General features: G+C 33.3%; 2 protein-coding genes and 10 non-coding genes across 12 annotated transcripts in view; all 12 read right to left on the bottom strand.

The window, feature by feature from the left end:
- Positions 1-1,762: 1,762 nt before the first annotated feature.
- Positions 1,763-1,879, bottom strand: LOC140755263 (U5 spliceosomal RNA). The gene has a single exon (XR_012103765.1). It is a non-coding gene; the product is annotated as a U5 spliceosomal RNA (small nuclear RNA).
- A 677-nt stretch (positions 1,880-2,556) lies between these two features.
- On the bottom strand, positions 2,557-2,718 carry LOC140755267 (U1 spliceosomal RNA). The gene has a single exon (XR_012103766.1). It is a non-coding gene; the product is annotated as a U1 spliceosomal RNA (small nuclear RNA).
- A 1,355-nt stretch (positions 2,719-4,073) lies between these two features.
- LOC140755270 (U2 spliceosomal RNA) lies at positions 4,074-4,266 on the bottom strand. Its single transcript, XR_012103769.1, has one exon. It is a non-coding gene; the product is annotated as a U2 spliceosomal RNA (small nuclear RNA).
- A 686-nt stretch (positions 4,267-4,952) lies between these two features.
- On the bottom strand, positions 4,953-5,114 carry LOC140755268 (U1 spliceosomal RNA). The gene has a single exon (XR_012103767.1). It is a non-coding gene; the product is annotated as a U1 spliceosomal RNA (small nuclear RNA).
- Positions 5,115-5,828: 714 nt separating this feature from the next.
- Positions 5,829-5,910, bottom strand: TRNAS-CGA (transfer RNA serine (anticodon CGA)). The gene has a single exon. It is a non-coding gene; the product is annotated as a tRNA-Ser (tRNA).
- Positions 5,911-6,949: 1,039 nt separating this feature from the next.
- TRNAC-GCA (transfer RNA cysteine (anticodon GCA)) lies at positions 6,950-7,021 on the bottom strand. The gene has a single exon. It is a non-coding gene; the product is annotated as a tRNA-Cys (tRNA).
- Positions 7,022-7,468: 447 nt separating this feature from the next.
- Positions 7,469-7,540, bottom strand: TRNAE-UUC (transfer RNA glutamic acid (anticodon UUC)). Its single transcript has one exon. It is a non-coding gene; the product is annotated as a tRNA-Glu (tRNA).
- A 1,168-nt stretch (positions 7,541-8,708) lies between these two features.
- Positions 8,709-8,782, bottom strand: TRNAN-GUU (transfer RNA asparagine (anticodon GUU)). The gene has a single exon. It is a non-coding gene; the product is annotated as a tRNA-Asn (tRNA).
- A 1,119-nt stretch (positions 8,783-9,901) lies between these two features.
- TRNAE-UUC (transfer RNA glutamic acid (anticodon UUC)) lies at positions 9,902-9,973 on the bottom strand. The gene has a single exon. It is a non-coding gene; the product is annotated as a tRNA-Glu (tRNA).
- A 344-nt stretch (positions 9,974-10,317) lies between these two features.
- Positions 10,318-10,431, bottom strand: TRNAL-CAA (transfer RNA leucine (anticodon CAA)). Its single transcript has 2 exons — positions 10,394-10,431; positions 10,318-10,362 (listed from the first exon to the last, which is right to left on the bottom strand). It is a non-coding gene; the product is annotated as a tRNA-Leu (tRNA).
- Positions 10,432-12,945: 2,514 nt separating this feature from the next.
- On the bottom strand, positions 12,946-14,105 carry LOC140755119 (uncharacterized). The gene has a single exon (XM_073090321.1). The coding sequence runs from the start codon at positions 14,005-14,007 to the stop codon at positions 13,492-13,494; it is 516 nt and encodes a 171-aa protein (XP_072946422.1). The 5' UTR covers positions 14,008-14,105; the 3' UTR covers positions 12,946-13,491.
- Positions 14,106-14,227: 122 nt separating this feature from the next.
- LOC140755118 (uncharacterized) overlaps positions 14,228-15,858 on the bottom strand; it is a 53,662-nt gene continuing 52,031 nt past the window's right edge. The window contains exon 3 of the mRNA XM_073090319.1: positions 14,228-15,777. Within this exon, the coding sequence (XP_072946420.1) occupies positions 14,842-15,777 (936 nt within the window). The 3' untranslated portion in view covers positions 14,228-14,841. The remainder of the gene's footprint in view (positions 15,778-15,858) is intronic.

Genomic DNA, 15,858 nt, shown 5'->3' with positions numbered 1-15,858 from the left:
CCTTGCGACGGAGGGAGGAACACCGGTTCGGCACTGGCTCGCTGCGGCAAGTTCAGCCAACCCTTGGCCAGCTTTTTTATGGCCTTATCAGCCTCGACCAGATACTCCTTATCTATACTGGCCCCCTGCAGAAGAAACTCGATGGCAGGAAGAACGAAGGTGCCGAGAGCGTCGAGCTTCTGCCACGGGGCCAGGAGAGAACTGTCGATGGTCTTGGCGTCATCGACGATGCCTTTAATGGTGCCGACCGGTGTTTGTCTTATAAACCCAGTGGGTATGCCCAGGTGCTCATATGCCTCATGCGGACCCATAAATCGCACAATCTGCCCCTGTACCCGGAACTCCGTGGGTTGGACTTCGTTGTCCTGCGTGGGGGTGATATGCAGTGTAGCGCATTTGGCTGGGTTATATTCTAAACCAATGGCTCGAGCACCATCCTCAGCCGCTCTGAGCAGACGGGTCATGCCATCGACAGAACTTGCTAAAAGTACTACATCGTCAGCGTAGGCCAGGTTTGATATCTTCCTATCACCGACGATGTAGCCTTCTCCCGTCCGCTCTATCTCACGGAGGACTACCTCCAATGTGAGGTTAAAGATATCTGGGCTGAGTGGGCATCCCTGCTTTACACCCGCCTCCACGTTGATGGGCTCGGTGAGGGAGCTACCCACGCGTACACGTGTTCTGGTGTTTCGGTTGAGCGACATTATTATATTTTTAATTTTGGCAGGTACCCCGTGCCCTTCAAGCGCCCGCTGCACAGACGACTGTGGCACCGACGAAAATGCGTTGCTTAGGTCAAGCCAGGCCACCACCAAGTCCTTCTTTTGGTTTTTCGCGTCCCTTATGGCCTCCTGCAGCACAAAGTTATGCTCAACACAGCCTTCATACTGCAGAAAGCCCTTGGGATCTGCTGAACCGCGCGTTGATGGTGGCCCATCTCTTGATTCTGTCAGCCAGGATGCAGGCAAAGAGTTTCGGGCACGTATCTCCCATGGCAATGGGCCTCCAGTTGCCATTTCCGCGACCCTTTATAGGAGCCACGAATGGTTCTCAACAGCGTGATTCAGAATTTACCTCACTTTTGTTGTAGCGACATCTAGCGCGAGGAGTTGAAACTTACGAAACTGTCACTTGGCGGTACTAACTACACCACGCACCGATAGGTGGCGTTGTTTTTAAAATAAATAACCACAGAGTTCATGATGCATGAACATAAACAGGATATAGCAATTTTCAGTAATAAAACTTTTTTAATAGCAATATCAATAAACACATTTATGGCCAGTTACGAATTAAAAGTTAATGATAATGGTTCAACAAACACTATATCCCGTAAAAATACATAGTCAGTGGATGCTTATCACGTTATCCATAAAAACGCTGAATCATTATTTATCAAAGTTTTGTCAACTAAAGGTTAAAATTTTACACTTTCTAGTAGGTACTTGGGCAAAATTTGTCAAATTTCGGTCTTTGGTAGGAAGTTATTACTTAAAAATAAAGGGCTTTAAATAATATAAATAAACGAACTTATATAAGTTGTTGATTAGTTGCTACAATACAATAACTATTATTATTTTATACAAATTATTGTAAAGCTCCACATTCTCGCGAGTACGCGAGAAAACCCCGATTCGTATAGGCTCCACATTCTCGTTTCTCGTGCTTTTCTTGCGTTCTCGCGAGAACATGGAGCGGGCTTTACAGACAGGACGTGGGTATCACCTAATCTGTATTTTAATTTTTATTAGATTTATAAAACCTTGCGGACGCAAGGTGTAAAAAAATAGAGTTAGACTCATTTGAGTGTTCCCCTCCACGGAAATCTTTAGTAAAAGGCGAAAGATTTATGCGTTTTGAAGGGAAACCAGAGTGACGAACACTTTTCCTTCCGAGGCTTATATGTATTTTGAAAACGTTCTCAACAGCGTGATTCAGAATTTACCTCACTTTTGTTGTAGTGACATCTAGCGCGCGGAGTTGAAACTATCGAAACTGTGACTTGGCGCAACTAACTACAGCACACGCCGATAGGTGGCGTTGCTTTTAACATAAATAGCCACAGAGTTCATGAATCCTGACGCATAAACGTTAACAGTTTATAGCAATTCTCATTATTAAAACTTTTGTGGTAGCAATATCGGCAAGCAAATTTTTCGCAAATTACGAACAAAAAGTTAATATCATATTTTTAACAAAGATTATTTCTAAGATATGAAAAAAGAAGGATTGTCACCCGTCAAAGGACACACGTATTCATCCAATTTTTGCTTACAAGTTATGATTTTACACTTTCTAGTATGCACTTAGGCAATTGTCAAATTCCGGTCTTTGCTAGTCGAATATTGTATAATAATGGGTAATAAGTAATTGAAATAAATAACGTTATGAGAGTTGATTACTTGCTACAATACAATAACTATTATTATTAGACTGTTACTTGAGCTGTATTATTATTATTTTTTGATTATGAAAAAATAGCACTGCACTAGTTTATCGATAAAAATTAAAATTACATTCGCTCCTTAGTCGAGTATCTTTATATAGTTTCTGGGGGGACAGCGCGTACGCAGTCCCCACTACCAAAAATGACGCGTCCGAGTTACCCACATTAGGGGTAATCGCAGGGGTCAACCCGGCCGGAGTGCAATGGCCAGGCCTCGCCCTGGGGGAACCGCCTTCCTGATCACGGTGTCCCCTACGCCAGGTAAGTATGACTGTGCGCCGCGCCGCCCGCTACTTATAGTGGCCACGACCACATGTCGCTAGCGTGATTCAGGGGACCGGCACACACGGTACAGCGACATCTAGTGACACTGTTTGGAAATAAAAATGATTACTAACAGGGACATCTACGTAAAACCTCGTGAACTAATTACAATGTCGGCACGCGGTACACTTGGGATGCGACCGTGTCATCAATGTTATATTCGGCAGACAGTGTTTTAGTATGTTTTACTAACACTATTATAATATTATAGTAATTCTGAATGAGTATATATTGATGTATAGGGCTGTCTAGTTATGGATAATTGCTACCGTTTGCAGAGGGAAGACCGACGTATATTCAACATAATACGTTATATTGTCTAAATTGTTGCAAAATGTATCGTTTAAACATTTCACATTTTCACTGGCCTTACGTTGCTTATCTTTTCATAAGAAAATTATATTTTATTAATAACATATTAATAAAATAAAACTATTTCTTGATCCTTTACAACTCTTATTATTCCCGCGCAACTCTAATGTCAAGAGCGTTCTTTTTTATTTTTCTTTTTAACGCTTATGCTAATGCATACAATCGTATAACGCGCACAGCCAGTGACTACATAAATGGGCACTTAAATTATAAAAATAACACAAAATAAATAATTAAAATAATGCTATAATTAAATAATTTGAATATATTTCTAGGAATATTATATTTATTTTAGATAAGAAAATGACAACCTTGCACATTCAGCGACATAAAATGTCATGTTTTAGCGACTTTTCAACTCCTCGATGGATTATGGGGTTATATGGGCTTTATAAATCATTTGATTTGGTTATATTTTATTTTGATTATATTTTTGTATGTTTGATTATATTGTTGAGCTGATGACAATGTACTTCGTAATGATTATAATGAACTGTGTTGTCAACTCTCATTATGAGAGGAGGCCCGTGCAGCAGTGGGACAATATGGGTTAACGATGACGTGTTGTCAAGTAAAGCTTAGAATGCCTAAGAACGAGAGAAATTTAAGATCATTTGGTAGGCCGAATGAGCTATTTTCCACCTTACATAATGTATGAAAACTCTTACTTTTTCTCAAATGAGCCTTGGTTGAAATTTAAATAGCTATCAGATATAGAATAATTTTGGCCACTGTTGCCGGTTTCCTAGAGCATCTCTACATTCGCTAGATCGGGGGAGAGTTGCGGACCCAGCTGTTGCCGGAGTCCAAGCCATCTGTGTCTCAACACTATGTTTCGAGACTTTGAACTACTTTGAAGTTTTGAAGTATAGATATCTTCTATTATATATCGATAGTGTCTCTATCGGTTAGCATTATTTATTGGTTTATTATGTGGGCCGATCCCGGCGGCACTGCAATGCCGGGCCGACCCGCGACGGGAGTGGAGCGAGCCCCGAACATCCCGTCAAGTCACAAAAATCAGTTTAATATACTGGTCCCGACGTGCGGGAACTTTCAGATATTAAGCTGAAAAGAACAGATACTACACTTTGATCTTAGCCAAAAGGCCGAGAAGCGATGCCATAAATTAATTTCCGTGACCCTTTATAGGAGCCACGAATGGTTCTCAACAGCGTGATTCAGAATTTACCTCACTTTTGTTGTAGTGACATCTAGCGCGAGGGGTGGAAACTAACGAAACTGTCACATGGCGCTACTAACTACAGCACGCGCCGATAGGTGGCGTTGCTTTTAAAATAAATAACCACAGAGTTCATGAATCCTGACGCATAAACGTTAACAGTTTATAGCAATTCTCATTATTAAAACTTTTGTGGTAGCAATATCGGCAAGCAAATTTTTCGCAAATTACGAACAAAAAGTTAATATCAAATTTTTAACAAAGATTATTTCTAAGATATGAAAAAAAAAGGATTGTCACCCATCAAAGGACACACGTATTCATCCAATTTTTGCTTACAAGTTATGATTTTACACTTTCTAGTATGCACTTAGGCAAAAATTGTCAAATTCCGGTCTGTGCTAGTCGAATATTGTATACTAATAATGGGTAATAAGTAATTGAAATAAATAACGTTATGAGAGTTGATTTACTTGCTACAATACAATAACTATTATTATTAGACTGTTACTTGAGCTGTATTATTATTATTTTTTGATTATGAAAAAATAGCACTGCAATAGTTTATCGATAAAAATTAAAATTACATTCACTCCTTAGTTGAGTTTCTTTATATAGTTTCTGGGGGGACAGCGCGTACGCAGTCCCCACTACCAAAAATGACGCGTCCGAGTTACCCACATTAGGGATAATCGCAGGGGTCAACCCGGCCGGAGTGCAATGGCCAGGCCTCGCCCTGGGGGAACCGCCTTCCTGATCACGGTGTCCCCTACGCCAGGTAAGTATGAGTTGAGCGCCGCGCCGCCCGCTACTTATAGTGGCCACAGCGACATGTCGCTAGCGTGATTCAGGGGACCGGCACACACGGTACAGCGACATCTAGTGACACTGTTTGGAAATAAAAATGATTACTAACAGCGACATCTACGTAAAATTTCGTGAACTAATTACAATGTCGGCACGCAGTACACTGGCGACGTGACCGTGTCAACGTTTTATTCGACAGACAATGTTTTAACTTCTAATAATTCTACACCAAAAATATGCGGTTGTCCAGTCTAGTTGGACAATAATTGCTACTGATTGCAGGAAAGACTAGTGGATATTCAACTTTGTAATTTGCATTTATTAAATCATTTAAATTTTAAAATGTTTCTTTTCTAGTTTTCACTTTTTAATGAACATATTATATTATTGTTTCTGTGACATTATGTTCCGGTTTTTTTAAAGATATTTTAGTAAACATTTGTTACGAATGCGATAATATGATAACCATGTTGTAATTATTTTTCTTTCGGTTCCGAATTTTCATAATTCAATTTCATAATTCGATTAAGTATGTATTACTAAATATTAAGTTTACCGGTCGTATTTCACTTGTACATTATATTAAGATGAAATATTCAGAAACAATTATTGCAAAAGTAAAAATAATTAAAGACAAATGTAACCACAAAGAAAGTGCAGTAAAAAATGAAATCAAAACAAAATAAAAATATTCGCAGCCGGTAGGATTCGAACCTACGCTCCCAGAGGGAATCTGATTTCGAGTCAGACGCCTTAACCACTCGGCCACGACTGCCACAAACTTTGCTTCAAATTTTTGTAATCATTTCTTCAAGAAATTTTAGAAGTTTTAGTATACGATTAACTCTTGTTCATCAGGGATCAACTATAGAAGATACTGCAACAATCACCGAAAATAAGTTTTATTTATTTATAGTAATATTCATGAGATTATAGTAATATTATCCCGGAATTTATACATTTATTATACAACGGATTCCAACGATGACGAACGTGATAAAAAATGCGAATATTTTAAGCTGGTTGCATGAAACGTGGTGATAAGGTTACATTTAATTATACATTGGAATATTATGTATTTTAAATAGTACTAAATGAATACTTGAATGAACCTATGTTTGTGGCAAAAGGTATAAAAGTTATGGTCATTATTGGCAGCTCTTTATACAATTTTCAACTATACATCCTGACCAAGCACAACGACGCTGAAAATTGTTTACTTTATATTGAATTTTTGAGTTTATATAGTTGTATGTAAAGTAAAATAAAAAATAAGCGACTTAAAATGGTTATCGAATAATAATCGAATGAAGTGAAATATATTTATTTTGTGTAGGTCCACGGACGCACTTACAAATTGTCAGTTACAATATTTTGTCTTAAACTACTATCGGATCGGAACGCGATCTCAACTAAGATCCGATAAAAAACTCAGTGGGTTCGTCTTTTTTCCATAATAGTTCTTACTTTTTTTCCTAAAAAAAAATATTTTTAATTATGACTTTGGAAATACTCGTATCTCTAAATTTTATACATTCAAATGTTGTAAGAACTATATTTGCATGCTTTAATTTCTTCGATATTTTTAATTATTTAAATTCTAAAACATAGAGAATTAATTTCTAAAGTTTATCAAAAATAAAAATTATTTATCTGAGATTAACTGAGATTATTGTGTTGTTTCAACCGCAATGCAATACAAATAGATATAAATTAAAAAAGTATCTTTATTAAAAAATACTTATGACTTTTGCATAAAAAAAAAATTAAAGTCTCAAAAGTACCTAATACAACCAATAAAAAAACAGAACACTAGGGGACACCCGGGTTTGAACCGGGGACCTCTCGATCTGCAGTCGAATGCTCTACCACTGAGCTATATCCCCGATACATAAAGCGACAAAAATTCTGAACTGAACTTCGTGATTTGTTCATTTTTGACCTTAACATATTCGATTTAATTAAAAAAAAATCTTATATATAAAATTCTCGTCTCACAATGTTAGTAACCGTACTCCTCCGAAACGGCTTTACCGGTTTTCACCCAATTTTATACGCATATTCAGTAGGTCTGGGAATCGGCTACTATCTACTTTTCATACCCCTAAGTGGTAAGGGTTGTTCACCCTTAATATTTAAAAACGGGTCAGCTAGTACTTTATAAAATAATAATAAATTAAAAAGGAATACATATCGTAAGACATATTTTAAAAATAAAACATTATATACTTTTTTATGTTTGAAGACACACAACAAATAATGTATGTAAATAGTTTGTTAAGTAAAAAATTAAATTGATTAAAAATATAAAAGAAACCACTACACATTACCAATTCCCATACCGGGAATCGAACCCGAGCCTCCTGGGTGAAAGCCAGGTATCCTAGCCACTAGACCATACGGGAGATACTTACTTCGTCAAATTTATGTAAGAGTATGCACAACACTCATATTGTTTTTATAGCATAGCTTTACTCAACACTAAAAACTATTCAGATCAATGAATTAATATGTAGGTAGTATGTAAGAAAATTGTATACTTTAGGTGCACGGCGGAATATGTAATATTTTGACTTCATTAATGTTCATGTAGCGTGCAGAATCATAAGTAATACGTATATAGTTTTAAAGTATATATTATATTAAATAAAATAAAACATTTACAGTTTACATTTATACTCAATAACTATAACAAATCATAATAGTAAAATATCAGTCAAAAAGTGTTATTTTTTTCAAATAAGTCCATAATATATCATGACAAGGCGAACAATACAATATACATGATATATAATACAAGCTATGAATTAGGTAAACCGATTTTAAATTGTGAACCTAATTAAAATATAATTTATTGAGATTAATACAAGATATCTAATTATTTTCATAAATTAAATTTAAAAAAGATTATTATCGAATTGTAAAAACATTTGTGTAACACTAGTTTTTTTTTTAATATCGATTAATAAAAATATAGTATATAATAAAAAAAATGTAGTTGAAGTGATCAAAATTGCATAAACTAATTTATTTTCGACGGTATCTATATTTGTTTTCTTTTAATTCATTGAATAAATATTACTTAAAACAATTACAATCAAATAATAATTTATACAAATACAATTTATTTTAATAACGTAAATAAAATTCGCGTAAACTTTTTTTATAAAAAGGAAATTCAACAAAACAAATGTAAATTGTAATTCATATTTTTAAAGTAAGAACACGTTTTTAATTGTTATAAATACAAACTTTTAAAGTTTTTAATATTATGGAGAAAATTCAAATTTGTTTAAATTCTTGTTTAATTAGTATTTTTACGGTTTAGAATATTTTAATATATGTAATCCTATTTTTATTATTTAGTAATAAATAAATAACATATTTTTGGGGAACACAATTAAATATCAGTACCTATCAATATATTGATAATATATTTAATTAAAAAAACTGTTTTTGTTACTTTGGCAAGTAACAAAATTACTAAATAACAAAATGTTATAACAAAAAACAAAAGTAACAAAATTACAAAAAATTTAAGAAAGAAATTCATATTTGAGAGTTAAAAAAATCCGCCCCCGGGTGGGCTCGAACCACCAACCTTTCGGTTAACAGCCGAACGCGCTAGCCGATTGCGCCACGGAGGCGTTGTGAAATAATCTCAAATTATGTAATCATTTCAACTTCGCTTTCTGTATTATAATTTCATCTTTTTAAACGTTTAAGAAAATTTGTTGTGAAGTTACTGTATACAGATATTTCTAGAAATATATTGTAAAAATAACAGATAAAAAAATTGGTGTTATTGAAATATTTTTAAATATTTAAAGATGTACAGTTGAATATGACTGAAATAGCAAAGGATCTATGTGGTCCATTTAATGGTAAGTAGTTATAGTCCGCGCCAAAATGCTAGTCCGCTCTGAAGTTGTTGCGAGCAGGTGAAGTCATACAATTTACTATGGTGACGCAATTCATTTCTATATTCAGAGCGGACTAGTAGTTTTATGCGGACTATACCACTCTATGTAGAACAGGTGTGTTGCATTGAAGTCTAATATGGTCGCCATATTATTATATGAGTCACCCTCAATCAATGATAAGCATAAGCAGTAAGCATAGATAATATTATATTGCAATCTTTAAATGTTTTCCATTCCGGCTAATTTAAAAAATCTGAGAATAAAATAACAGATAGGTTTAACTTAAATACACATTAAGTAAGCAGTTATATGACTATTTAGTACCAGTACTATATTATTTTATTGACAGTTTTTTTTGTAATGAGAGTTAAGGCAAAGCAGTACAAACCATGTGAGAAAAGTAATTTGAAGGGTAAAAAGCATTAATAATATTAACTTACTTCAAATATTTCAGTAAATATTCAAGCGAAGCATATTATTATAAAATAGCGAAAAATATAAAGTTTATGTGAAAGCAAACAATTTGTTTTTATAAGCAAAGAAAATATTGCTGAAGTAAGATTTTATATAATTTCTGAAAGCAAGTGATGCTAATAGCTTATGTTTTGTAGCATTAAGCAGTTTTTGCGTTTTAATAGAAGGGTGACATATATATGACATTGTTCTATATGAAATTGGTTGCAGATATCCATGGCTGGCAGTATATGTACCATCAGCTGGAATGCATGCTCTTCAATCATAAAACAATAATAAATCAAATCTCATAAATAAAAAAGACCATATTGAAAATAATAAACAATCATTTCATTCATAGATAAAAAACGTCCGGTCGCTGCCGAAAAGTTCCCGTACCGGGAATCGAACCCGAGCCTCCTGGGTGAAAGCCAGGTATCCTAGCCACTAGACCATACGGGACATGATGAAACATTCCAATTTTCCTAACAGTAAATCCAACTCATTCTTTTGTCATACAAATTTGTTAAATAATTAATTTATTACAAATAAAATTGTTTTAATTTTAAATTTAGTAATTCTGTGATATACAAATAAATACTAATAGTTTTATAGGTACCTGATAATAAATTTGTTTATACATATCCTTTACCTGCACTATAGCCATATTATTCAAAAATTAAAAATGTAATTACACAAAATATAATTTTATTCATAACTTGAATGGAAAAATATGTTTATAAACATAATTATTTATTACATATTTATAAAAGTGATTATATATAAAAAAAATATCAAAAAGATTTTGTCAGAAGTGGGATTCGAACCCACGCCCTCAGAGAGGACCAGAACAGCTCGGACCTACTGAGTAGGCAAGGTAACCTTGAGTCTGGCGCCTTAGACCGCTCGGCCATCCTGACAGTTGTGTAAACTGCCGAAATTACGGAACACATATCAATTGTGATTTATTTGTTCATTTTAGAAAAATAACATAAATGCTTCATTGAGTATCAATAGAAATTTCCAATGAAAGTATTATTTTATATTTTGCTTAAATTTTCATTTGATTTTCAAATGTAATAAACATAAACAAACAATTTTACTTATTATAAAATTAATTTTATTGATGTATTTATTACATTATTATGTTAAATTGATGTTTTATATCGTTGCATTGAACAAACAAATCAATGTAATATTGTATTTTTAATATCTGTATAAAACGCCATCTATCGATTAAGCTGTGTACTATTTCGTTTTATGATTGACTTAGTTGACTCTCTAATTTCGAGTATTGTCATTAGATGTCGCTACTAGTACTCTATTACACATTTCTTTCACTATATATTATACGCATACTATAGTAGTTTTTTTATATCTAATGATAATGTTAGCAAAATAATTAAAACTTTTCAACTAGGAACTTTATGTATATTGAATACTGATTTATTTATTAATTTTAGTTTTAGATGTAAATAGAAATATTTCGTAACAAAGATTTTCGTAAGATTAAACATCACAAAAAATGTTTTGCGCCGCATACATACACAATAGGTATAAATTATTTTTTTGCTTGCTTCAACCGTAATAATAATAATGAATAGGAATAGGCCGTTTTGCTACAATAAATAAAAACGCCATTTACTTAGGATAACATTTTAAAAAAGAAACAAATTTCCAATTTGTATTTAAAACGTTTATAAGTAACTTAGAAAAACTTTTTAGTACCTACTTACTTTTCGAGACGGTCTTCTTTTCTTCACACAAATTTCACTTTCTAGCTAAATTACTTTAAGAAGCGTTTATTACACGTCTAGCAATCTAATTTTCGCAAAACTTCACAGTATTTCACACACAAATTCAGCAAACAAGTTTCTGAAATTAAAAATGAACCAAAATCCGGAATCTCAAGAAAACTATAGTCTATATTGTCTTTGGTACCTTTAAGTACCTACTTTGTAAAATAAGGCATAAACACACGATCGATTAGAGAAGTCAAAAACGCACACTATTGAGTAATGAGTAGTCAGGTTCAGGTTTCGTTTTTGTCATTTTTTTTAAATATTCTCTTTTGTAAGAAGTAATCAAAATATGTATGATTATTGTGAGAAATGTGCTTACTTTATATTATAATTAGTTACTTCTCTTTTTGTATATTAAATGATTATTATTTCTAACACAGAACTTTAAGTTTTCGTGTTTTGTTTCGTGATTTCAAACTTATTGGTTTGAAAGAGATAAAATCTCGTTATTTTAAGTATACAAGTACATAATAATCATGTATATTTTTCATTATTTATTCTTTATAAAAAAATCTGTTGTCAAAGGCTAAAAACTGTGATAAGTCGTGTATGGTATAAAATAAATGTTAACTTATACAACGCCATCTTGTGTTGAGTAGAACATAATGCGTATATAAATTTATTATTCATATTTAAATATGGAATTATATTATGTTCCTTTTATTAAAAAAAAAACGTTATGTAGAATAACAACTAGTTATTATTATTATTATAAAGTTGAAAATTACATGTTTTTATTTTGTAAAGCGACATAAATTGTCAGCATATAATAGGGTAGTTTTAAGGAAAATGATTATATAATTTATATATAATATAAATAACAAAAATAATGAAATAATAATAAAACACCAGCAGTATCTTATACTTTATTAAATTGCATAAATATAAATTAAAATATTCAAATAGTTATAAAACAAACATATCAAACATTTATGTAGAAAAAAAACCTTTAGACCAAATGTTGCTTCTTTTATCATATAACATTATATTACTGATGTTTAGTCACAACTCACAGCAGCTCAGAACATAAGCCGTTAAATATAAATAAGTTATTCCTAAAGTAAAATATAGATATTATTTCTATTATTGATATTGAAGGTGGTAGAACCCTTTGATGTTCAACTCCAGTAGCACCATCGCCACAGCTATTTCTGCCTAAAAACAGCAGTGCTAAAGGTGCGGTAAGGGAGATATAATTTTCGAAGGCGTTCCGGCTTAGTCTTTAGAGTTAGCGGTGAATCTGTGGCTGACCTCAGGTAGGAATATGTAATCTCATCTGGTATTGATTACAGATGTCTATGGATGGTAGTAGCCGCTTACCATGAGGGGGATTGCATGGTCATCTGCTACTTCTATATTATAAAAAAAAAGAAATTAAATAATGCTACATGTAATATACACTTACATATTATAATTAATTGTTATCGTTTATATAATTCTATTTCTGTAATGATCTGTTAGATCTATTAGAACTTAGAAGTGGCAAACGAACATGTTCTGATGATGCTACCTGAAAGTGATAGAATCCTTTGTGGTTCAACCTCGGAAGCACCACTCAACACCTATTCCTGTCTAATAACAGCAGTGTTAAGTGCTGCTGTGTTCTGGTTTGCAGGCTGTATAAGTAACTACTTTTTTTAATCCTGTTACATTTTTAATTTATATCACTAAAAATATTTATTATTTTTAATTAAATTCCTATTAATACATGTTGTCTTTGCCAACTCATTACTGTCTTTCTGCTGTGCACAAGTTTCCTCTCAGAGTGAAAAGAATTTAAACCATAGCCCAACACGCTACGTAAGTATGAATTATCAGATTTCATAGACTTTTGAGAATATTTTTTGCAGCCTTAGAGCTGTAGGTTCCTTTTAACAATATTTTTGTTAACGTAAATTACAAATATGTACATTATATACACAATAAAGATGCTTTCTACACTCATAGCCCTACACTAGAATTCCCGTGTCTTGGGTGCCATATTCATATATATACATATGTACATGAATACACAAACATTCAGATCCAGAATAAAAATTTAAATTATAGTTCAGATATTTGTCTGACTGGGGATCGAACCTGTAACCCTGCATATCAGACTGGTATGGTGTCTCCTCCGCCACACTGATCAAATACATTAAATACACTCAGAATACAATAAAAACAGTCTATTAATGTTCATACACGACTCGAACCTTGACAGTCATAGTCTTCAACAAATCCTCCGTTCAAAGCTTCATTTATTATTTTCTCCTTACTCTTTTTTAGTTCACTATTTATGAAAGATCGTCTAGCTTCCCTAGTTCTTTGTTCGGTGATCTTTTCCGCGGCGAGACGGTCTACCAAGCCCTTAGTGAACGAATATATGACTATCGTGAAGTCTCCTTCAATGAACGCCAAGTTTATCGTTGGTCCGGTCTCGACAGTACATAAGTTTGTTTGTAATTTGTTAATAAACTCCATTGTTACATCGAAACTGGTGGGAATAGGGACGTATATGTTCATTTTCGCGTGTTTACTAGGTCTCGCCACGACATACAACGTATTAACATCCTTGTTAAAGCAGTATTCAGTATCGTACATCAACTTTTCATCCACCAAATGTGTATATAAATGGTAGGCTAAAGTTATTTTAGTGTCACTGTTACAACCGAGGGCTCGCATGTCCTCTTTTATTTTCGTTTCCACGTCCATTTTCGAAGTTAATTGGATTTGTTTTGAAAAATGTAAACGTAAATATAACCTAGATTTGACGCCGGTAAGGCTGGTATGACATTGACAGTTTTGACAGGCGAGTGTGGCCGTATTTTATTTATCATTTTCACTTCACATTTCAATTCGCTAATTCATGGACTTTAAGCCAATTATTTTAGTTTCATGTGTATGGTGGGAAAGGAAATAAAAATGCACTATATTATTTTATTTTCTGTTTATTACAAGTCGTACAGCAGACATTTATTTTGTCTTAAAATGAAGATAATTTATTTAAATTACATATTCAGACTTTGGGTGGGGTGAATATTGTTATTTGTATAGATGTATTAACAATCAAATATTTATTATTCAAATACTGGTTTATTTATAACAAAACTAAGATTTTTAATTGGAATGCCATAATATTTTCAGTCGAAATTATATTTTACAAAAGTAAAAATCTTAATTTACAGACTACCTACAATGATTAACCATAACAATATTCGTGGAAATAATTAAGTGTTACAATTAATGTTATATATTACACGGTGTTTTTTAATTAAGCGACCACTAACCTTATACGTATCAATTCTTAAATTCTATAAATAGGCACGAGGTGAAATCAAGTAAAGAGGTTTACAATTTACAAGATTTCATCATCAATCATTGGCACCTATGCTAACTAATAAATACAGAGGTTACATTCTTAGTTGCTTCAAAGATCTGGCACATTTTTGAAGCTCTATATTACAAATAAATCATAGTCCTTCTCACACATAATCTACGAATCTATGAACACAAGTCTTTAGCACCACACATTATGACTTCATCACTTTATAACACATCTTTGTTTGTTTTAATGCATTTGCCTCTAAAACAGATTTCTGTTTCATGAGACACTTCTGTAGACATCGATGTACTTACAACATTAGCTGGGTCTATAAAAGATGATATTGACGAGGATTCCACCTTTACAATTGGATTTTCTGTACTCTCTTGTTTCACATTTTCTGTAAATGCTTTCTTCGATTCTGATTCTGTTGTCTCATACTCAACTGCTGTTAACTCAGCTGTTATTTCTTCTGGTATATAAGTACTTTCAGTTGTGACTATTTTTGGTTTCTGTTCTGTCGTTGTTTCTATTTCCACGCTTTTGGTAGTGATCTCTGATTCTCTTTTAGATATTTCGTCAGTTTTATTGCTGCCTTCCAATTCTGTTTCATCACTTGATGTAACTCCGAATAAGTAGTCCATCAGGCTAAATCCATCCGATCTGTCTACTGAGACACTCGATTCGTTAATCGTTGCTTCGGTAGGTTCGCTGAAATACATTTCGTCTTCCAGAGTTGGATCTGGCGAGCCTGTGCCCAAATCCATGTCCCCTGGGTTAACATCAAACAACGTTGTCATTTTTTCTAATGTTCTTTTTGTAGTTTCTTCTTGAGTCTTTATGAGGCTTTCTGATTTGCTTCCATGGTCTGGACTATTTATTTTTGGTATTTCCATATGGCTGACTAAAATGTCCAATGAAGAATCCTCATTCTCAAACAAGTTTTTCATGAACTCATGACTTGGTTTGTAAGTGGTGACTCTGGGTTTGTCGTTTTTATCAGATTTCCCATATGTACCTTTAGATTCCACGTTTTGGCCGAGTCGATTCACAGTGTTATGGTAGTATTGTGATTCGGCCACCTCGATGGATTCTGTTACGGGGCGAACTTTAACTTTCTTCCAAAACCCACGGCGTCGGCTTTTGCGGGTTGCGTCTTCCTGTAATTATAAAAGAAACTACGATTAGCTAAAATCTAAGTTAACTAACTTTCAGACCCTAATATTTATTTATCGATTGAT

The sequence above is a fragment of the Epargyreus clarus genome, unplaced genomic scaffold (assembly GCF_041222505.1).
Source record: "Epargyreus clarus isolate Ecla_fem2 unplaced genomic scaffold, WU_Ecla_fem_2.2 ptg000032l, whole genome shotgun sequence".
Taxonomy (NCBI): Eukaryota; Metazoa; Arthropoda; class Insecta; order Lepidoptera; family Hesperiidae; genus Epargyreus; species Epargyreus clarus.
The sequence above is the reverse complement of the archived record's forward strand: the minus strand, read 5'-3'. Positions and strand labels throughout refer to the sequence as shown.